The sequence below is a fragment of the Syngnathoides biaculeatus genome, chromosome 3 (genome assembly GCF_019802595.1).
Source record: "Syngnathoides biaculeatus isolate LvHL_M chromosome 3, ASM1980259v1, whole genome shotgun sequence".
Lineage (NCBI taxonomy): Eukaryota > Metazoa > Chordata > Actinopteri > Syngnathiformes > Syngnathidae > Syngnathoides > Syngnathoides biaculeatus.
Genome location: NC_084642.1, coordinates 19,627,099 through 19,647,254, shown reverse-complemented (window position 1 = coordinate 19,647,254; position 20,156 = coordinate 19,627,099). Strand labels below are relative to the sequence as shown.

Sequence of the window (20,156 nt, the reverse complement as noted above, 5' to 3'; positions counted from 1 at the left end):
ACAACAGTCACACTCACAATTACAACTAGGGACAATTTTGAGTCACCAATTAATCCATGTTTTTGGGATGTGGGAGGGGTTTGCATGTTCTCCCCATGCCTGCGTGGGTTTTCTCCAGGCACTCCTGTTTCTTCCTTGGGTGTGATTGTGAGTGTGACTGTTGTTTGTCTCTATGTGCCCTGCGATTGGCTGGCAACCAGTCATGGTGCACCCCGCCTCCTGACCGATGATAGATGGGATAGGCTGGATGGATGGATGGAATTTATCGATCCCAAAAGTTACTTTTTTTTCCGAAATAAATTGTTTTCATGGTAATTAAAATTGTGTTAATCCAGTTATCTCCAAGTTTTACCAATGAACAATTTGGGTACATTTTATTGAAAGTTGTAATAATGATAGTAATGTAACATGTTGAGTGTTGTATACAAATCCATAAAATCTCCAATCTTTCACACAAGTAAATCCAAATAAAACAAGAGCTTCCTATTACCTCGACTTACATAGACACCATCTAAAGACTTAGTAACGTTTTGCACTGAGATTCAATGCAATCGCTGGGAGGATGCATATATTTGCCAAATTCCATTAAAGGTAGCATTGAAAACTTAAAAACATCTATCTGTGTTTGCAAAAAGATTTTCAACAGCATCGATTCTAATCATGCCCTTTTGAAGCATGGAGACGGCGACTTGTAAAGTCAAATTATCAACCAAAGGTCAGCGCATGTAAAAGCACTTTCACAAGCAAACTAAAGATTGGAACGAGAGCTTTGTGTAAACACAGCCTCATCCTGTGATCGACTAATAGGTGTATTCAAGGGTATAGATATGGGGTGGCCAGGGGTGCTGCAGCTACCCTAGATAGAAGGCTTACCCCCCGACCCTCAGCCCACCCCACAACAATTGGTTTCAGCCACCCCATCAAAACATTTCTGTTTGCGACACTGTGTGCATTTTGTCGTGATTGACTATTGCCTCACCGAAGACAAAGTACACCAGTAACACAGAATTCACTTGAAATGGCTGCTTCAAAACAAAATGGGCAATTTCCCAGTTGTTTTAAGGCACGGATGCTGAGACTTATTTTGTACGACCAGTCACGATAGACAGGTATACCGAATTCTATGTCAATTGTTGAAACTGATTATTTTTTGGAATCAATTCCAAGAGGATGGACGCACCACTGGTCCTCTGACCTTAAAGAGCAGTTTGCAACAAACTAGTTTTTCATATGCTGGATCAAGTGAAAGCCCTAACTCAGGGCTTCACAGTTTTTTTATTGTACATATGTGCTCATCAGATGACTTAGAAACCAAAAAAGCATTTTTAAGATCCAAAACAGCATGTAAGGAACCTTCTTCTCCAGATTATACTGTTTTATATGTGAATTTATGGGCCAGTGATGACATATTCAAGGAGTTCACCAAATGACACAGTAATAAGAGATAGTCTCCACTGAAATGTAACAACAATGCATAAAAATGTGGGGAAAAAACTGCAAAATTGCTCCTTTTAATTATGAGGAAAAGCAATATGTTTACTTTAAATGGTGGAGAATAAAAATCGTCTCCTTTAAATATTGGGGAAACAAATACATGATCAAATACAGTCACAAATTATGAAAAAAAAATCAATGTTGTGTCCACTTTAAATTAAAAAGAAACACATTACCTTTAAGTTGTTGGTAAAATGCATGGCGTATCTCCTTTGAACAAAATGTATGTTACCTTGAAATTCTGAAAATAATGCATAACACAGTATGTCTACTTTAAAATGTGAGGAAAAATGCATCGCTTCCTGAAACATTCTCTTATAAATGTTGACCAAAATATATTTTACGTTTGAATATGTAGGTCTTCTTTAAATTGTGCCAAAAAATACATAAAAGTATACACAATGAAACTCCTTGAGATTGTCTCTTTCAAACTAGGGGGAAAAATGCAGAATTTTTCAAGTCAGTGTTCATATATTTTAAACCCAGTTTCTTGTATGGAAGCAACGAAATCAAGCAAATGTGCCTAAAATACATGAAGAAGTCTGTCTGCCTTGCCATGATGGCCAAACTGCACTTCGCCATCTTTAGCTGTTTTTAACAAAGCCTTGCCATTCCCCCCTCCTTCCTTCTATCCCTTTTTCCCCTCCTTCCTTCCCTCCCCCCATGGCCTTAGGGGAGGCTCGCGGCTGCCCAGACGCTTACAGACAGATGTCCTTGGCGGAGCACAACATGCTCTTCTTGACGTCACAAGCGGCTGAAGGCTGTGAAGGAAACTAAAAAGAAGCTTCGACTGAAGACGACACCATTAACGGCTGACCGGACCCAACACAGCCCCCCATTATTCCCCAACAAGCCAGGGCAGGTAGCTTCTCATTGGTGAAGCGCACGCATTTTAAGTTACAATTGCCCTTACTCTACTTTTCTGCATTGTGTACCTGCAACTCCTTCTCTTTTTCCAGTTTCTAATATCAACACAAGCCCTGGTGTTAAAGAAACACCTCCAATAAGCATATGCAGTGTCCAGAAGAATGTAATCAACTACAGTTCACAGGAAGAAAAAAAAGAAATACAGATTTCGCAGGGTTTATTTATTTACAAGCTAAATGCAGCCCTATGGGGGGCACAAGCCAGTGCAATTTGTAGGCCGGTCACAAGCCCGGATAAATGCAGAGGGTTGCGTCAGGAAGGGCATCCGGCGTAAAAACTGTGCCAAACAAATATGAGCGTTCATCTAAAGAATCCCATATCGGATCGGTCGTGGCCCGGGTTAACAACGCCCGCCCCCGGCACTGCTAACCTGCAGGGCGTCGGTGGAAATTCAGCTACTGTGGGTCGAAGACAAAGAAGAGGAGGAAACCGGATCCATCGTCAGAAGAAAAAGAGGAATGCACAGAGCCTACAAATGAGTGTAGGGACTTTGAATGTTGGGACTATGACAGGAAAAGCTCAGGACTTGGTTGACATGATGATTAGGGGAAAGGTTGATATTCTGTGCATCCAAGAGAACAGGTGGAAATGTAGTAAGGCTAGAAGTTTAGGAGCAGGGTTTAAATTATTCTACAAGGAGTAGATGGGAAGAGAAATGGAGTAGGGGTTATTTTAAAGGAAGAGCTGGCTAAGAATGTCTTGGAGGTGAAAAGAGTATCAGATCGAGTGATGAGACTAAAATTTGAAATTGAGGGTGTTATCTATAATGTGGTTAGCGGGTATGCCCCAGAGGTAGCATGTGACCTAGAGTTGAAAGAGAAATTCTGGAAGGAACTAGATGAAGTAGTTCTGAGCATCCCAGACAGCGAGAGAGTTGTGATTGGTGCAGATTGTAATGGACATATTGGTAAAGGAAACAGGGGCGATGAAGAAGTGATGGGTAAGTACGGCATCCAGGAAAGGAACTTTGAGGGACAAATGGTGGTGGACTTTGCAAAAAGGATGGAGATGGCTGTAGTGAACCCTTATTTCCAGAAGAGGGAGGAACATATAGTGACCTACAAGAGCGGAGGTAGAAGCACACAGGTGGATTATATTTTGTGCAGACGATGTAATCTGAAGGAGGTTACTGACTGTAAAGTAGTGGTAGGGGAGAGTGTAGCTCGACAGCATAGGATGGTAGTGTGTAGAATGACTCTGGTGGTGGGTAGGAAGATTAAGAAGACAAAGGTAGAGCAGAGAACCATGTGGTGGAAGCTGAGAAAGGAAGAATGTTGTGCGGCCTTTCGGAAAGAGGTGAGACAGGCTCTCGATGGACAGCAGAAGCTCCCGGAAGACTGGACAACGACAGCCAAGGTAATCAGAGAGACAGGTAGGAGAGTACTTGGTGTGTCTTTTGGTAGGAAAGGGGAGAAGGAGACTTGGTGGTGGAACCCCAAAATATAGGGAGTCATACAAGGAAAGAGATTAGCGAAGAAGAAGTGGGATACTGAGAGGACTGAGGAGAGGCGAAAGGAGTACATCGAGATGCGACGTAGGGCAAAGGTAGAGTTGGCAAAGGCTAAACAAGAGGGATATGAAGACATGTACACCAGGTTGGACACAAAAGAAGGAGAAAAGGATCTCTACAGGTTGGCCAGACAGAGGGATAGAGATGGGAAGGATGTGCAGCAGGTAAGGGTGATTAAGGATAGAGATGGAAATGTGTTGACTGGTGCCAGTAGTGTGCTAAATAGATGGAAAGAATACTTTGAGAAGTTGATGAATGAAGAAAATGAGAGAGAAGGAAGAGTTGAAGAGGCAAGTGTGAAGGACCAGGAAGTAGAAATGATTACTAAGGGGGAAGTCAGAAAGGCACTACAAAGGATGAAAAATGGAAAGGCAGTTGGTCCTGATGACATACCGGTAGAGGTATGGAAGCAATTTGGAGAGATGGCTGTGGAGTTTTTGACCAACTTATTCAACAGAATACTAGCGGGCAAAAAGATGCCTGAAGAATGGAGGAAAAGTGTTCTTGTTCCCATTTTTAAGAACAAAGGGGATGTTCAGAGCTGTGGGAACTATAGAGGAATAAAGTTGATGAGCCACACAATGAAGTTATGGGAAAGAGTAGTGGAGGCTAGACTCAGGACAGAAGTAAGTATCTGCGAGCAACAGTATGGTTTCATGCCTAGAAAGAGTACCGCAGATGCATTATTTGCCTTGAGGATGCTAGTGGAAAAGTAGAGAGAAGGTCAGAAGGAGCTACATTGTGTCTTTGTGGATCTAGAGAAACCCTATGACAGAGTACCAAGAGAGGAACTGTGGTACTGCATGTGTAAGTCTGGTGTGGCAGAGAAGAATGTTAAAATAGTACAGAACATGTATGATGGCAGCAGAACAATGGTGAGGTGTGCCTTAGGTGTGACAGAGGAATTTAAGGTGGAGGTGGGACTGCATCAGGGATCAGCTCTGAGCCCCTTCCTGTTTGCAGTGGTAATGAATAGGCTGACAGATGAGGTTAGACTGGAATCCCCTTGGACCATGATGTTCGCAGATGATATTGTGATATGCAGTGAAAGCAGGGAGCATGCAGAGGAACAATTAGAAAGATGAAGACATGCACTGGAAAGGAGAGGAATGAAGATTACCTGGACTAAAACAGAATATAAATGCGTGAATGAGAAAGGTGGAGGGGGAAGATTGAGGCTACAGGGAGAAGAGATAGCGAGGGTGGAGGACTTCAAATATTTAGGGTCAACAATCCAGAACAATGGTGAGTGTGGTAAGGAAGTGAAGAAACGGGTCCAAGCAGGTTCGAACAGCTGGCGAAAGGTGTCTGGTGTGTTATGTGACAGAAGAGTGTCTGCTAGGATGAAGGGCAAAGTTTACAAAACAGTGGTGAGGCCGGCCATGATGTACGGATTAGAGACTGTGGCACTGAAGAAACAACAGGAAGCAGAACTGGAGGTGGCAGAAATGAAGATGTTGAGGTTCCCGCTCGGAGTGAGCAGGTTGGATAGGATTAGAAATGAGCTCATGAGAGGGACAGCCAAAGCTGGATGTTTTGGAGACAAGATTCAAGAGAGCAGACTTCGATGGTTTGGACATGTTCAGAGGCGAGAGAGAGAGTATATTGGCAGAAGGATGCTGAGGATGGAGCTGTCAGGCAAAAGAGCGAGAGGAAGACCAAAGAGAAGGTTTATGGACGTGGTGAGGGAAGACATGAGGGCAGTTGGGGTTAGAGAGGAAGATGCAGGAGATAGGCTAAGATGGCAAAAGATGACACGCTGTGGCGACCCTTAACGGGACAAGCCGAAACGAAAAGAAGATTTATTTAAAAGCTAAAATAAAATAAAATAAAATAACAATGGGTGGCACAATGGAAAGCGTTGGCCTCACATTTCTGAGGTCCCGGGTTCAATCCTAGACCTGCCCTATAATATAATATAATATAATATAATATAATATAATATAATATAATATAATATAATATAGGCAGCACAGTGAAGCAGCTGTAAAGCGTTGGCCTCACAATTCTGAGGTCCAGCGTTCAAATCCTAGCCCCGCCTGTGTGAGTTTGCATGTTTTCCCGGTGCCTGCATGGGTTTACGCCAGGCACTCCGGTTTCATCCCACATCCCAAAAACATGCATTAATCGGAGACTCTAAATTGCATCTCGGTCTGATTGTGAGTGTGATTGTTGTCTGTCTCTATGTGCTTTGCGATTGGCTGGCAACCAGTTCAGGGTGTACCCCGCCTCCTGACCGATGACAGCTGGGATTGGCTCCAGCACTCCCACGACCCTCGTGAGGATAAGCGGCTCAGGAAATGGATGGATGTATAACATAATGGCAGTACAGGATAGATGGATGGATAATACAATATAACATAGGTGGTACGGAGGGTCTGGTTAGGGCGCTACACTTGACAGTTCTGAAGACTGGGTTCAAATCCCACCCCACCTGCGTGAATTTGCATGTTCTCCCCCATATCAGTGTGGGTTTTCTCTGGGCACTTTAACTTCTTCCACATCCCAAAAACATGCGTTAATTGGAGACTCCAAATTGCCCTTAGGCGTGACTGTGAGTACAGATGGTTATTTGTCTCTATGTGCCCTGAGAATGGCTGGCAATCAGTTCAGGGTGTACCCCGCCTCCTTCCCGGAGATAGCTGGTATAGGCTCCAGCACTCCCGTGACCTTTGTGAGGATAAGCAGCTTGGAAAATGATCATTTAATATTTATATTTTGCTCCCACAGTTGATTTCCTCACATCAAGCTGCTTACTTGCTGCAGATTTAGTCTTCCCAAGCTGGTGCAGGTCTACAATGTTGTTTCTGGTGTTCTTGGATAGCTCTTTGGGCTTGGACATAGTGGGGTTTTGACTGTTTGAACTTGTGGACAGCTGTACTTTCTACTGATAACGAGTTACAAATAGGATCCCTTAATACGTGTATTGAGTGGAGGTTACAGGTCTGTGAGTGCCACAAATTTTCCACCATAATTTGCAAATAATTTCAATAAATGTGATTTTCTGGAATGCAGCCATTCATTGTCAACACCACTTTTCTTGGTTGCATACCATCATGAGTGGGAACTGAACCAAAGTCAGGTGAGTGGACCACTACACCATTAGTGATTTTTTCTGGGATTTTTTTTCTCATTTTGTCACCCATAGGCATGGTATGCCTATAACAAAAAGTACAGGCCTAGCTCATCTTTTTAAGTTGGAGAACCTGCACAATTGGTGGCTGACTATAGACAGTGCAGCGATTGACCGCAATGATTGTAGTTATCACTGGTAACTGAATGCAAAAATCTTTAGAGTCTGAAATATCCTATTTTCGGGACTATAATAATTTTTGTCAAGCCATTCACCTTTGGCAGTGGATTTGGAACTAGGACACACATTAATTCCTTGTAGTTTTTGAAAGTGACTATAATGAGTACTGTATGTTAGCAATGTCATCATAACCAAGCGGGGGAAGTTTGGATAAGATGTGAAACTTAAACATTTTAAACATTTGTACTATGCTGGGTAATTTAAGGTATGGGGGAAAATGCACTGTGCAGTAATATGGGTGCATGGGGCCTAAAAAAATGTGCTTTAACAGTCAGCTACATTGGACAACTCCATCCCGTTATGATTTTGTTCTATTGGGGTTCCAACTGCACTTTACAATACAGCCACTGACAATAACGAGTCCGAAACAAGATGTTTGGCACCGTACCCGTGAGAGGGCACATGGGAATCCAGCCAACACCACAGGATAAATCGATTTCAGATACATTTGAAAATCATAACTTCAAATAGACGGACTAAATTGGATTCAATACAAGTCTGATTGATTGACATCTTTAACAGCATCAAACATCCAATCATGAGCCTCCTCCCTATAACCAGAAGTCTCACATAGTACCCAGACTGACCTATGAGAGGCAGCATGGTGCAACAGGATATCCATCCCACAGTACAGGAAAATCACTTTGGATTATCTCTTTGAGGCATCTGATTTTTTGGGAGACATCCGACAACAGATTCTTTGATGAATTTGGTTGGAAGGGAGGAATTAGGCTCAAAATCAAATCATTTATTGTAGTTCCTGACCTGCAAGAGGGAGAATGGTGCCACAGGGAATCCACCCTGCACCACAAGACAATTTTCAGAGACAGTCGCTGACTTTTACCAGATGGGAGTGAATTTGACTCAAAATTGTCCTGATTATCCACATGTGTGCACCCCAGTAAGGGCTGTTTTTACTAACATTTGCATGACCTGCAAAGGCACCGAGAGGGAGGTGTTGAGCCCATTCCGAGATCATTAAAATTATTGTCGATGTAAGGAGAATTTCCAACTTAAAATGTCCTTCCATGTCGTCTCTTCGCTCCGTTGTCAAACAGTCAAACCCCCCCCATTTTTTTTCAGTTTCACCCACCACCACCCCTCTCTCTCTGCTGCTCTCTCTCTCTCTCTCTCTCTCTCTCTCTCTCTCTCTTTCTCCTATTGATCACGTCTAATTTGCATCCAGGAAAGATGAAAACTCACACTTTCACACTTGCGGAGAAAGGACGATGTCGATGATTTATTCATTTCGAAATCAAAAAAAAGAAGCAGGAGGTAGATGAGAAAAGGGGGGGGGGATCTTCGTAGGCGGCAGGCGGGCGACTAAGCAGCCTCTGAGCCTCTCTCTCTCTCTCTCCTTGCGGCCCCTCGGGTGGGCACGTGGTGTGCAAGCGCTCCTAATTAACAAGGTGAATCATGTTGCCGCTCTCTAATTAGCCCAACATGACAATCTAATAGAAACACGCAGGCCCGATGCTGGTGAGCTCTTGTCCCCCCCCACCACCCACCCCATGGATGCCTGCAGTGACGACACCTTGGGATTCAACCACAAAGCAAAGATGGAACAAGAGTTGGTGCGAGGTCAGAATTACAGGGAGGAGGATTTTTGCAAGGTGAACGCAGCCCCTATTTCTTAATTGAAACGCATCCCGGCACCTCGCCATCAGCGTTGCTTGTGCGCGCCCAATTCCCCTGTCGTTCGTGCTTCCCAAGGAGCGCTTGGAACGCCGCAAAGACAAAAGTGAAGCTCACAGGCGAGGAGACGTGTCCCTATCTCCCTTTGAGGCAAAAAAAAAATCTCTTGTTTTCCTTCTCATTACAGCACTTTTGTAATAGAGGAAAACACACACATATACACACGCGCTTACACACACACGAACACCAAAGGTACTTTTTAAAAAGAAGCCAGAAGAGTTGTTTTTTTTCCTCTTCTAGTTCTTAAAACATGACCTGAGGTGAAGAAGAAGGGAAAAATCTCAAGTTCAAGACCACAAGACGACAACAAAGCAACAAATACAAAGAGGCGATGCTGTTAAAGTGCCCCAACTTAAGTTTTTCGAGTTATGAGGTGTTGCTAGGCTAATTTTTTTTTTTTTGCTTTGCATCATGAGCAGAAATTTGTTACAAGCAACATTCAGGTATGCTGCTGCTTGAGTGGAGGAAAAAAAATGGAGCAAGCAAAAAAAAAAAAAAAACTTCTCGAAAGTTGATGAATTAATATTTATAATCCCAATTCAATGCAGATACCAATCACAAAATGAAAAAAATACATTTCACTACTATATACAGATTTGTAACAATACATTCGGGTAGACTATAACTTATGTTTTAAAGCACTCCATAGAAAACAATTATTGACAACTATAGCAATTAAGGACTGAACCTACACCAAGCAACTGAGTCCCATGGGTGTGTGTCTGCGGACACATGCAATTGAATTGACACCGCCTCGCATTTACAATAAAAGTTACAGGTGTCCTGGAATTGCTGTGCAGCACAACGGGGGCGGAGGACCACTCCCCACCCGGCCGAGATGGGGGGGCAAGCTGGCACCACCAGTGAAAATATAACTTATCCTTTTGTTTGTTGTCTTTCTTGACTCTGGCGTGAGCTTTGCCGCGTTATCAATATTAGCCTTTTTTAAGCGTGACAATGTTTGCTTCAGGGTATTCATGTCTGCTGATGTCTGTTGCATGCGCCATATGTACAGATTGGCTAAAACTAATTGTTGCATAGTGGCTAATCCAAAAAATTTAAAGTGCTGCCTCTACCAGCAAAAACACATCCACTGGGTTTCGTTTTTTTCTCTCCAGACACTGAGATGCTTATGCACAAAACGTCCCTGTTCTTGTTATGGTAACAAAAACCCTACAGAGCAATGGTCAAGAAGTACAAAGGAGATAGTGAGCAGTATCTCATTAGCATGAGCCACTACTACACCCTCAAAAAAGGTGAAAAAAAAAAGGTTTCAAATGTACTGTCATGATTAATCCTTGGGATATTTTGACAAAAGCATGCCACGTACACATTATTATACATATTAACACATCTATGAATTGTTTCGAATTGTACAGTAGATAGCTATACATTAGTGCCATTTCCTTTAATTTCACTGGGGAAAGGTGAGATGAGATGTGTGATTTGAGTTAGTTCCGCCATCACAGACCAAATTCAATTCGTAAGACAAGATACCGCTCTCTATGTATTGTTACAAAAAGGCATGGAAAAAAATACTTTGATATCCCAACTAATTGACTAACATCCTGAATTGAGTTTGACCTATGAAAAATGAAAAAGCATTATCCATACATGAATGGAGCTAAGGGAAGATACAACATGTATCCAACAGGCCAGAATATACGATCCATGATGTAGGACATGCAAAACAGCAGGAATTCTCTTTGAAAGTCAGTGCAGAGAGTGAGGAGGAGGAAGAGGATTGAGAATGGAGGAGGTGGGGGGCAGCCCGTGTTTGGGCACTCCAGCCCTAGGCCTGCCTCGCGGAAGAGAGAGCGCTGAGCAGTTTTCTGCCCGGCCAAAGGAGAAGAACCCATGAACTTGTGCATATAACCGACTTAATAAAAAGAAGGACAAACCAACAGGGCTGACGCGTTGTCCTTTGACACGCTGGAGCCTCTCACCTCCTGAGGAGCGAGGCCAATTGCCCTACGGGGCTCGGGAGCGTGGGTGGGATCCGATTCGGGATTGTGCTGACCCGGTCACTTATGGAGGGATGCCGGGCCAAATGAAGAACATTAAGCCGATTTAAAAACAAATAAATAAATACGACATGCCTGGTGATTACGTGCACAACGAGGTTAAATATGTTAATGTCGGGCATAAGTCACGGTAATAATAGTGCCAATTTGTGGACTCGTAACATATAAACAGCAGGCCAATTTAAAATGAGAGGTCTGAAAGTTGAGCCAGGCCAGAATTAACTCAGCGGTGGAGGTTCAAGGCATTTCAAGCCTCGCTGGTGATTCAAAATGGACAAAAGGAAGCTCCAGGGCACCTCGGGGAAGATAACACTTGAGGAGAATTATTCCGACAAAGGCCTCCAAGAGAGTGAGTCTCACACACAGGAATGACTGTGGGCAAAAAAGAATAGAGACGAGAGAGGAGGATGGACTCTCCGTGGACTGAGCCATCAGTGATGAATACCTTGGGTTTCTTAGGGGGAGTTTGGAGTGGCCTCACTGCTGGCTTTTGCACAACACCTTATGTTCAACCCTTTGTACTTAACACGCTAATACAAAAGAGTCCCACGGCATTTTTCATCAATGCTTCTTCAGTATTTTAGAGGGGTTATTAATGACAAACATGCATATCACATTACATGCTCAGGTCTATCAGTGTGGACCCTACCTACCACCCCCCCCCCAAAAAAAAATTCAGTTTCATAGCAAGTCACCAAACTTTATTGGCTTTCTCTGCCCACACACAATGTTGGAAACTCAAGTGTTTTGCAAACCAGCGTCGCTCAACAGCATGTATACGTGGATGAAATTTGGTAACAATTAAACAGAATCTCCTGGAGAAGTTCCTCTTTGAAGGACAACTACAGCATAAAATGATATACTTTATTCAACCACAAGAAGTATCAATAAAATGATGAAAAAGGGAAGACTTTGCATGTCTTTTTGGGCATGGGTTCTTGAAACTTTTTTGTGGATCTACAGTGCTTAATAATTGAATTTCAATTGTGATTGTGATTTTGGCTGCCACAATTAAATGAGCCTGATCATCTGTGATTTTTTTAGTTTTCTATATTCAAGATGCGTGCACTGAAGGCCTTTTCATATGCAGCAGTCAGCCATCCACCAGGGGGTGAACTTATTGTTAAGCTTTCATTAAGCGCCAGCACCACGCTCTGGGCCAACTTAAAAATATGACATTGATGTCCAATGTAGTAATAAATGAACCTTTTATTTTGAAGTTGGGCCTCTAAGCATGTTGGTGGAGAGGTGGTGTGTCACGGTAAAACACTATTAATAATCCTTGTAGCAGGTGCTTTGACTTCAACTTTTCGGCTAGCCTGATCGCAACGAAAAAAAACCACCATGGGTAAATAGAGTGGGAAATGAAAAGTGTCAAATTCTTTGCAGTTTTTGACATTGCATGACTGACCAATGATCAAACAGAACAACAGCAACTGACCCATCCTGAGCAATTCAGTATATTGATGGAGATTTTCAATGAAAAAAGTCAGTGCTTACAGCCTGCTATTGCGTATTATGCATTAATTGTTGTAATTTGTGATTTTTTTTTTTTAAAAGCACATTTATTCAGATGCCCCTTGATAAAGTACAATTTTTGTTTGGGTACATTCATTTTTTTTATTATTCATCCATCCATCCATCCATTTTCTTTGCCGCTTATCCTCACGAGTGTTGCAGGGAGTGCTGGAGCCAATCCCAGCTGTCAACGGGCAGGAGGTAGGTTACACCCTGAATTGGTTGCCAGCCAATCACAGAGCACATACAGAGAAACAGCCGCACTCATAATCACACCTAGGGGAAATTTAGTCTCCAATTAATGTTGCATGTTTTTGGGATGTGGGAGGAAACTGGAGTGCCCGGAGAAAACCCACACACGCACAGGAAGAACATGCAAACTCCTTTTTTATTATCTATCATTTCTTATTTAAAGATCCATTTTGAGCTGAAAACTGTTACGTATTATTTGTCGAAAATTAGAGGAAAATGAAGATTTTTCCCTAACGACGAATGATCGTGATTACAATATTGATCATATGACAATTGCGCAGCCCTATTGCATATGATCGCTATGGTTACCAAATGTCATGTGACTGAGTGAAAGTGGCTTCGTGGCGAACTTCCGAGAAGGCCACTTCCTCACAATTTCGGCGGACCCCAACCAAATTCCTTGAACATTTGCTGTGATTTTATTTCATATATCTAAGATGCATGGACTGCTGCATATGATAAGTATGTGAAAGCCACTAAAGACATGTTGACCTAAGAATAAAAATGATAACATATTTTTACGGCACATTAGTAAGAGCAGGACGTTCGGGCAGCATGGTACCTTAAAAAAAATGAACAAAAGTATGCAGATAAGTGCAAATAGTTGAGTTTTAAGCAATTCATTCTTCAAGATTTGGGGTTTTTTGTATTGTTTATTTTTTCTCTCTCATTCTCTATTCGCTGCCCCCCTGCCCCGCCCGGTTTCCCGTGTCCACTGGCAGCCTGCAGACGTGGCGATGATGAATCTGTGGCCGCAACGCATCTCGTGCTGTCGACACGATGATGTATCTCCACTGGCCTTCGCACCCTCCTCCCTACCACCTCCCCAAAATCTTTCTCTGGACAAACGCACAGACACGGCGACAACAAACAGGAAGCGAGCGCCGCGATTTGCCCATTGATTTTCACCGCGGGCCATTTTGGAAATAGCCCATGTGACCTTTTGGCCAAATGGTGGAGGAAAAAGAGGCGCTAGACCGACCCTCTCTCTCTGTCTCTCGCTCTCTCTCCCTCTCTCTCTCTCTCTCTCACACACACATACACACTGCCGGTGACACGTTTAAATACCAACGCAATTAGAAGCAAGGTTTTTTTTTTTTTTTTTTTTTTTTTAATTAAAGAGCTGTGTGGTATCAGCATTATAAACACCTCCAAAGTCTTGCTGTGCCACCTAAAGCCTGTAATATTTATTACACCAAGAGGAACTAATGCAAAAGGTTTTTTAAAATACAATATAATATTTCTGTGAATGGGGAGGCAGGATGTGGTTTGCCCTTATTTGGAGCAATCCATCCATTTTCCATAGTGGTTATCTTCAATAAAGTCCTGAATGAGCTCCAGCCTATCCCAGTTGATTTTGGGTGAGAGATACAGTACACCCTTGACTCGGCCTCCATTGTTGAAAAATGAGACTTTTGTTCAACAAATAAGGAACGTTACTGCAATAATACACCTTTGCTCCAAAAAAAAAATTTTGGAAAATTAAAAACTGCTAACAATACCTCACAATCGTATTACACGTTTGCATTGGCTCAACGCTAAGGTACAGCAGAGGAATAATTTATTAAATTTGTTCTACTGGGAAGCCGTTTCCCATACAGTTGGAAGGTACGATCTTTTTTGAATGATACGGCAATCATTGTGAATTATTTTGCAGACCCTGAGCTAACGGCTTGTTGTTTGAGAACCGCTGAATTAGATGGACGGCCTCTTAATGATTGCATTCTCCTTACATCATAGTAACATGGCGCGCTAATCACTCGAATGACAGGCCAATGCCGCAGCGTTGTCGTGTTCTAGCGTCTCTGTTCATCATTGTCACAACACGGCAACTTTTCAGAGGATACTACGGGAGTGTGAGGCAGTGTCTCGCTGGCTTAAAGCGCCTTTGCTGAATTTTTCATGTTCCCGCGTTGTATCAAAGGGGCCTGGAGCACTTGGATGGAAGGAAGGATGGATTGAAATATTACTGTGATCTTGGATTGTGGTGGTGCCACTTTATTAGGGACTCCCGCAAAGCTTTTTCATTGAATCTAATTAAAAGAAGTCAGATAAGTTTTTTTTTTACCCACAATTGATGTGTCAGTGATATGTTTTCATCAATATGCTAAAAAGGACCAAGATTTACTGTACACTTTAATTCCCCTATTTTCACCTATTTGAAGGGGTGGTCTTGTCTTATGCAAATAAGCCACTTCTGACTCTGCCTTCTGTACTTTGGGGACACTGCCAAGTACGGATTTTGTTACACCGATTACAGGACATGGAGAGTGGCGGCAGACCAAAGTCTGAAGAGAAATATTTGTTCCAATGAAGACAAAAACCGGGGAAAATTTCATTGGTGGAGGCAAAACTACCCATCACCTGGGCATGGGCTGAATGCAGGGGACATTGCCCCATTGCCTGTCAAAGAAAAAAATGTTTACGCATCTGTTTAAGAATATAACGAATATTAACTTATTTTCTCCGCCATGACAGTGGTGAATGATCCGTGTGTGTATGTACAGTATGTGCGTGCTCTGGGCCTCGGCAACGTGTCCAGGCCTTCATTATCCTGATGAAATTTGCACAGATGTGTCAGCTGCCGACAGAGTTGGCGGTGACACAAACAGTGAGCTCTGTTGCCTTGAGACCGCCAGGTGATGGAAACGGGGAGAGGCACAAACGCTGAGAAAGGACGGCCATTAAGCCACAAAAAGAAGGGGGCGCGATGGTGTTACATATATATGTAGGTACAGTTCAGAATAAAAACAGCATGTTTGAAAATAGTCAGTCGGGCTCCCGATGCCTGCAATACATTTTATTTCACAAATTATGTGTTTCACATCTGTGGTTCATTTTTCTTTACAAAGGCAAACATTTACTGTATCAAGTGAAACATGCTTGAAGATTTTGCTTTCCTGTGAATCACTGTCGATATTGTGCCTTGTGTTATGAATCATGTACATTTGTGTATGAAATGCACTATGAAAATAAATGTGCTTTCTATCCAGTAAATGATTGAGTTTGTCAAGCGATATATAACACGATAGGAAGCAGTTTGCAAAAATCTTACATCAGTTATTTAGAGGAGGGCAATAAGTATCAAAATACTAAATATTAGTTTTAATAGTTGTAGGAAAGAAAAATCTTGAAGGATGTGTTTGTTATACACTAAATGTACCAGCTTCAGGATAACAAAATCTTCAAGCGTGTTTCAATCCTCAGGTATCTGCTAAATATTTGAGTTTGGCAGTAAAAATGAGATGTGAAGCAGTCCTCAGAAACAGCGCTTGTTCAGATAATGTAAACGGTAGTTCAGTGATTGACGGGAAAGCCAAATGATCAACCCTTTTTATTTAATGTTGTAAATGTTTAAGTTTGTCAAAAAAAATATCAACACAGACGTAAACCAGTCGGTCCATTTGTAACACAACTAGAAACCGTATCTTTCCCAAAAACAGCTTGTTACAATGTCAGTGTGCGTGTATGTGTGTGTGTGTGGCTAATCCGGCCACATCGACATGACGAGCGTACTGCCACTTAACAGGGAGGAGATCCACTTTGATCACAAGGATCCCCCCCGGGGCTCTGAACCTGTCGCGCTGCCTATTACACGGCCTCATTTGCATATACGGGGCTTATGGGTAAATGGGAAGATCTGTGCATGAACACTCTTAACCAGCAGAGAAGAAAAAAAGAACATGTCCGGGTGAGAAGACATCGAGCGCAGCCCATTGCCGGCAGTGAGGGGCTCGTCGCCTTTGAAGGTCACGAGTTCAACGCGAAGGAAAAATCCCCCAAATGAAATGGTTTGGCCTGGTGACAATGCCGGGGTGCCCTTGAGAAAGACACTTACAGCTGCTTCTAAATAGAAATGGACCAAAGGCCAGCAGCCATGCTGAATATGGTGTGTAAGCGTAAAGAGACACATTGAAATACATACTGTACATAACACAGTAATAAAATTATGACATAGTAGTAATGACAGAGGTACGTGACATTGAAAAATATGGACGTAAAATAAAATAAAGCACAAGGATATTAAAAATGTAATAAAATATAATTTAAAATATTTACATTACATTTACATTATTTTTGTTGCTTAGCTTTGCAATTTGTGTAACAAGCTTCAAATACGACAAGTCAATAGAGTGAAAAAAAATAAAATTACGATAATGCTCTCAATAATGGTCAAAGAATATTGCTTATATTTGTGTTTGAATATGACACTTTTCCATTAAATTACCCTTAGTCGTTTGCAGTTGATTCACATTAATGTTGAATATTTCCGAAATTCACCATGTTAACAATGGAAATCATGAAGAACATTTTTGGGTCATAATGGTTATTTAGACTATACGAAGGAGCAATAAGGCCTTTTTTCGAATTGTGAATTAAAATGTTCTAATTTAACTAACACAAAGATCCTAGTTAGCACTTCATGATATGACACTAATACTCATCATTCCCTGCTTTTTTGGCTTTTTTTTTGTTTTTTACAATAATAGAAAGGAAAAGGGCTGCACTTAAAATGAAAGCCTGGACAATTATGAGAAAACATTTGAATTTAATATCACGATACGAGAACAGAGAGTAGTCCATCTTTTGCTCGAAGTTAGCTGGGATAGGCTCCAGCACTCCCGTAACACTTGCGAGAATAAGTGGCTTGGAAAACGGATGGATACAACAGTCCAATATTTTTATGCTTAAATGCATTGTTGGGTTTGTATTTTTAAAACTTTTTAAGGAATCCACACTTAATATATCATTTGTCAAATTCAATGTACTTTGACATATTTTAACTTATTGCAATCTTTTTTTGAAACTACAACCTTATTCCCGAGTCAATAACTTTTGATGTTCTTAAAGCAATTTGTTTAAATGTTTTTTTATGTTGTCGACACTTCTGCAAGTCACTCTATTTGACACACTACAGACTATTTATTATTATCGTGATTTTTGTTTTTCTGTCATTATACGCGTCCAAGTACTTCTATACTAACATGCTTGAGTACTCACACTCATCAAATAGCCAAATCATAGATGTGACGCAAAGCAAATGTATTTATATAGTACATTTCCGACAAAAAGTAACTCAATGTGCTTTACATGATTAAAAGCATTTCCAAATGAAGACAAAAATAATACATTTTAAATACATTTAAAAACAAAGAGAAAAATGTACACTTCAACCAATATTCGTGAGCATGCCAAAATTGCTGTACTTTTTTCTAAATTCTATTTTTTTGTGATAATCCAAATTTTATTTTCGGAATTTATATTTGGGATTAGTTTTTTCGCACAGAGCAATTTTATGATGTCTGTGGATTTGCTCGCGTGTAACGTAGCATGTCTAAACCCCTCTCTCTCCCTTGCTTGAGCATGGCACGTCTGAGAATTCAAACTTTGGGAGTCAAGTATAGTATTAAGTTTGCTGTACACTGGCAGACGAGGGTTTGTGATTTGCTAACTTTTTTGTTGTTGTTGTTTTCCAGCATGGACCAAAAACTCCTTCACATGCTGTACGATCACCGTGTTAAAGAAGTGCAACTTGGAATAGTGCACAAAACTTTCCTATCTATAAAAAAAAAAATAAAAGACTTGAAAGAAAACACGTGCTGCTTAATTTTGGCATCGACAACAACAACAGGTGAGAGCTGCTCGTTTTATCCTCCTGCCCACATAGACTGAAAGAAGTTAGTGTGGCGTAAACAAGGACAAGAACAAACCCAAACTGTGAGAGAACTCTTCCGTAAACATGAACAAGCGAGGCCTTCTTTCTGAGCTCCACTGGGAATGGATCCTTATACGAGACGAGACGGAGCTGCTTCCGCTACAGATTAAAGCGCCTTTGCGTGGCGCTTTAGCCTATTACACGCAAGAGACAATGCGTCTTTGCGCTCCTTTGTAGCTGTAAAAGTTAATGCAGAGAGTAAATCGCTGTGTCTGAAATGCTTATTTGGAGAGTAAACTCGCTTTTCTCTTCTTTTTTTTTTTTTTTTTTTTTTTGCCTTTTCTGCGCTTGCACAAGGTTCCTGCTGTGATAAAGCATACAAATCTGTCTCAGAATGCACAGAGTAGGGAAAAAGAAAGGCGGTAGATCAAGGATATAAAAAGTTTTTCAAACGGGGCAGGAGTAATAGGGCCACATAAAATAATTATGAACATTTACAGAAAACGGTGTTATACTTGATATTTATGCACCAAAAAAGGAATAAATGATGAAATAAAGTTACTCTTTGTTAAATATTTCATTTAAAGAACAGTATTATTAGTAAAAGAACAGCATTCTTATTAGTATTTCCTCGAAAAATGACAAACAATAGTGCAAAGAAAAGTGAACTTTCGACAGTAAAAATTTGTATTGCTACAAGAAAGTTGGCACAGTGTCCAACTCGTCAGGACATCTTCATCACCGTTCTGAGGTTCGGGTTTCAAATCTTGGCTCTAAGCCTTCCTGTGTGTCACTTGCGTGTTCTCCTTTTGTTTGTGTGGTTTTTCTCCAGGTACTCCTGTTTCCTCTCGTATGCTAAAATTATAGGGGATCGGGTCATTGAAGACTTTTTAGTTTTTCTCATGTTATATTTATGTGGGATGAAGATAGAGGAGCTGGCGATATGAACCCAGACCTCCTGATTGTGATGCAAACAAGCCAAACAAGCCAACCACTCCTATACCGTGCTGCTTAAACTCAGTTTCATTTCAGCTGGCATAGGCTCCAGCACACCCATGAACTTTGTTATTCTTTGTTCTGAATGTCGTACCAGGGCAGCAGCGACTGCCGGAGAAAAATTCATTGTGTGTTTTTACACACTTGGCCAATAAAGCTGATTCTGATTCTGAACAACCATCAAAATAGTTAAAGCTATTAAGTGATGAATAAGATAGTCTTTTTCAGGGGAATCAATGGGCCATGAACGAGTTCTGTAACTTTTTTTTCTTAAATATGACGTTAAACAGAATTACATATGTAGCAAGCATATGAAAAATTCATACGCGCAAGTCTGGCAAATGTCAAGGGTAATGATCTTACCTCCTTGGCTTTCTGTTTCAGTCGAGCTTGCTCTGGGTCCTCTTGCCTGGAGCGACTCTGTGGAGTTAAGAAGGGAGGTGAGTTTTGGAAATTTGGGGTGGGCACAGGTTAACAGCTGGTTTAAAGATATCAACCCTTCCTTTATATCCAATAAAGTATTGCTAGTGATCTGTTTTTGCTGCAGTGAAAATTAGTGCAAAACGGAACATGATAGGGAGGTGTCAAGAACATCATGCTTGAATTGGGTTTGAAATTTACTGTTCCCCAACTTTCTAGGATACCTGCTTCTTATTAAGGTACATTTGTATCTATTCCCAACAGTCACTGTAAATGGCCCCTTCAAACCAAAATTAACCATTTGCAGTTCAATTTTAGACATGAGTCCTTGTGCATCCTTTAAAAATAGAA

At 41.5% G+C, this 20,156-nt stretch overlaps 1 protein-coding gene across 2 annotated transcripts in view; it reads right to left on the bottom strand.

Moving 5' to 3' along the window:
- LOC133498178 (transcription initiation factor TFIID subunit 4-like) overlaps positions 1–20,156 on the bottom strand; it is a 138,233-nt gene that overhangs the window by 52,956 nt on the left and 65,121 nt on the right. For both annotated transcript variants that reach the window (XM_061814710.1, XM_061814711.1), the window contains one exon: positions 19,749–19,805. In XM_061814710.1, the coding sequence (XP_061670694.1) occupies positions 19,749–19,805 (57 nt within the window). The remainder of the gene's footprint in view (positions 1–19,748; positions 19,806–20,156) is intronic.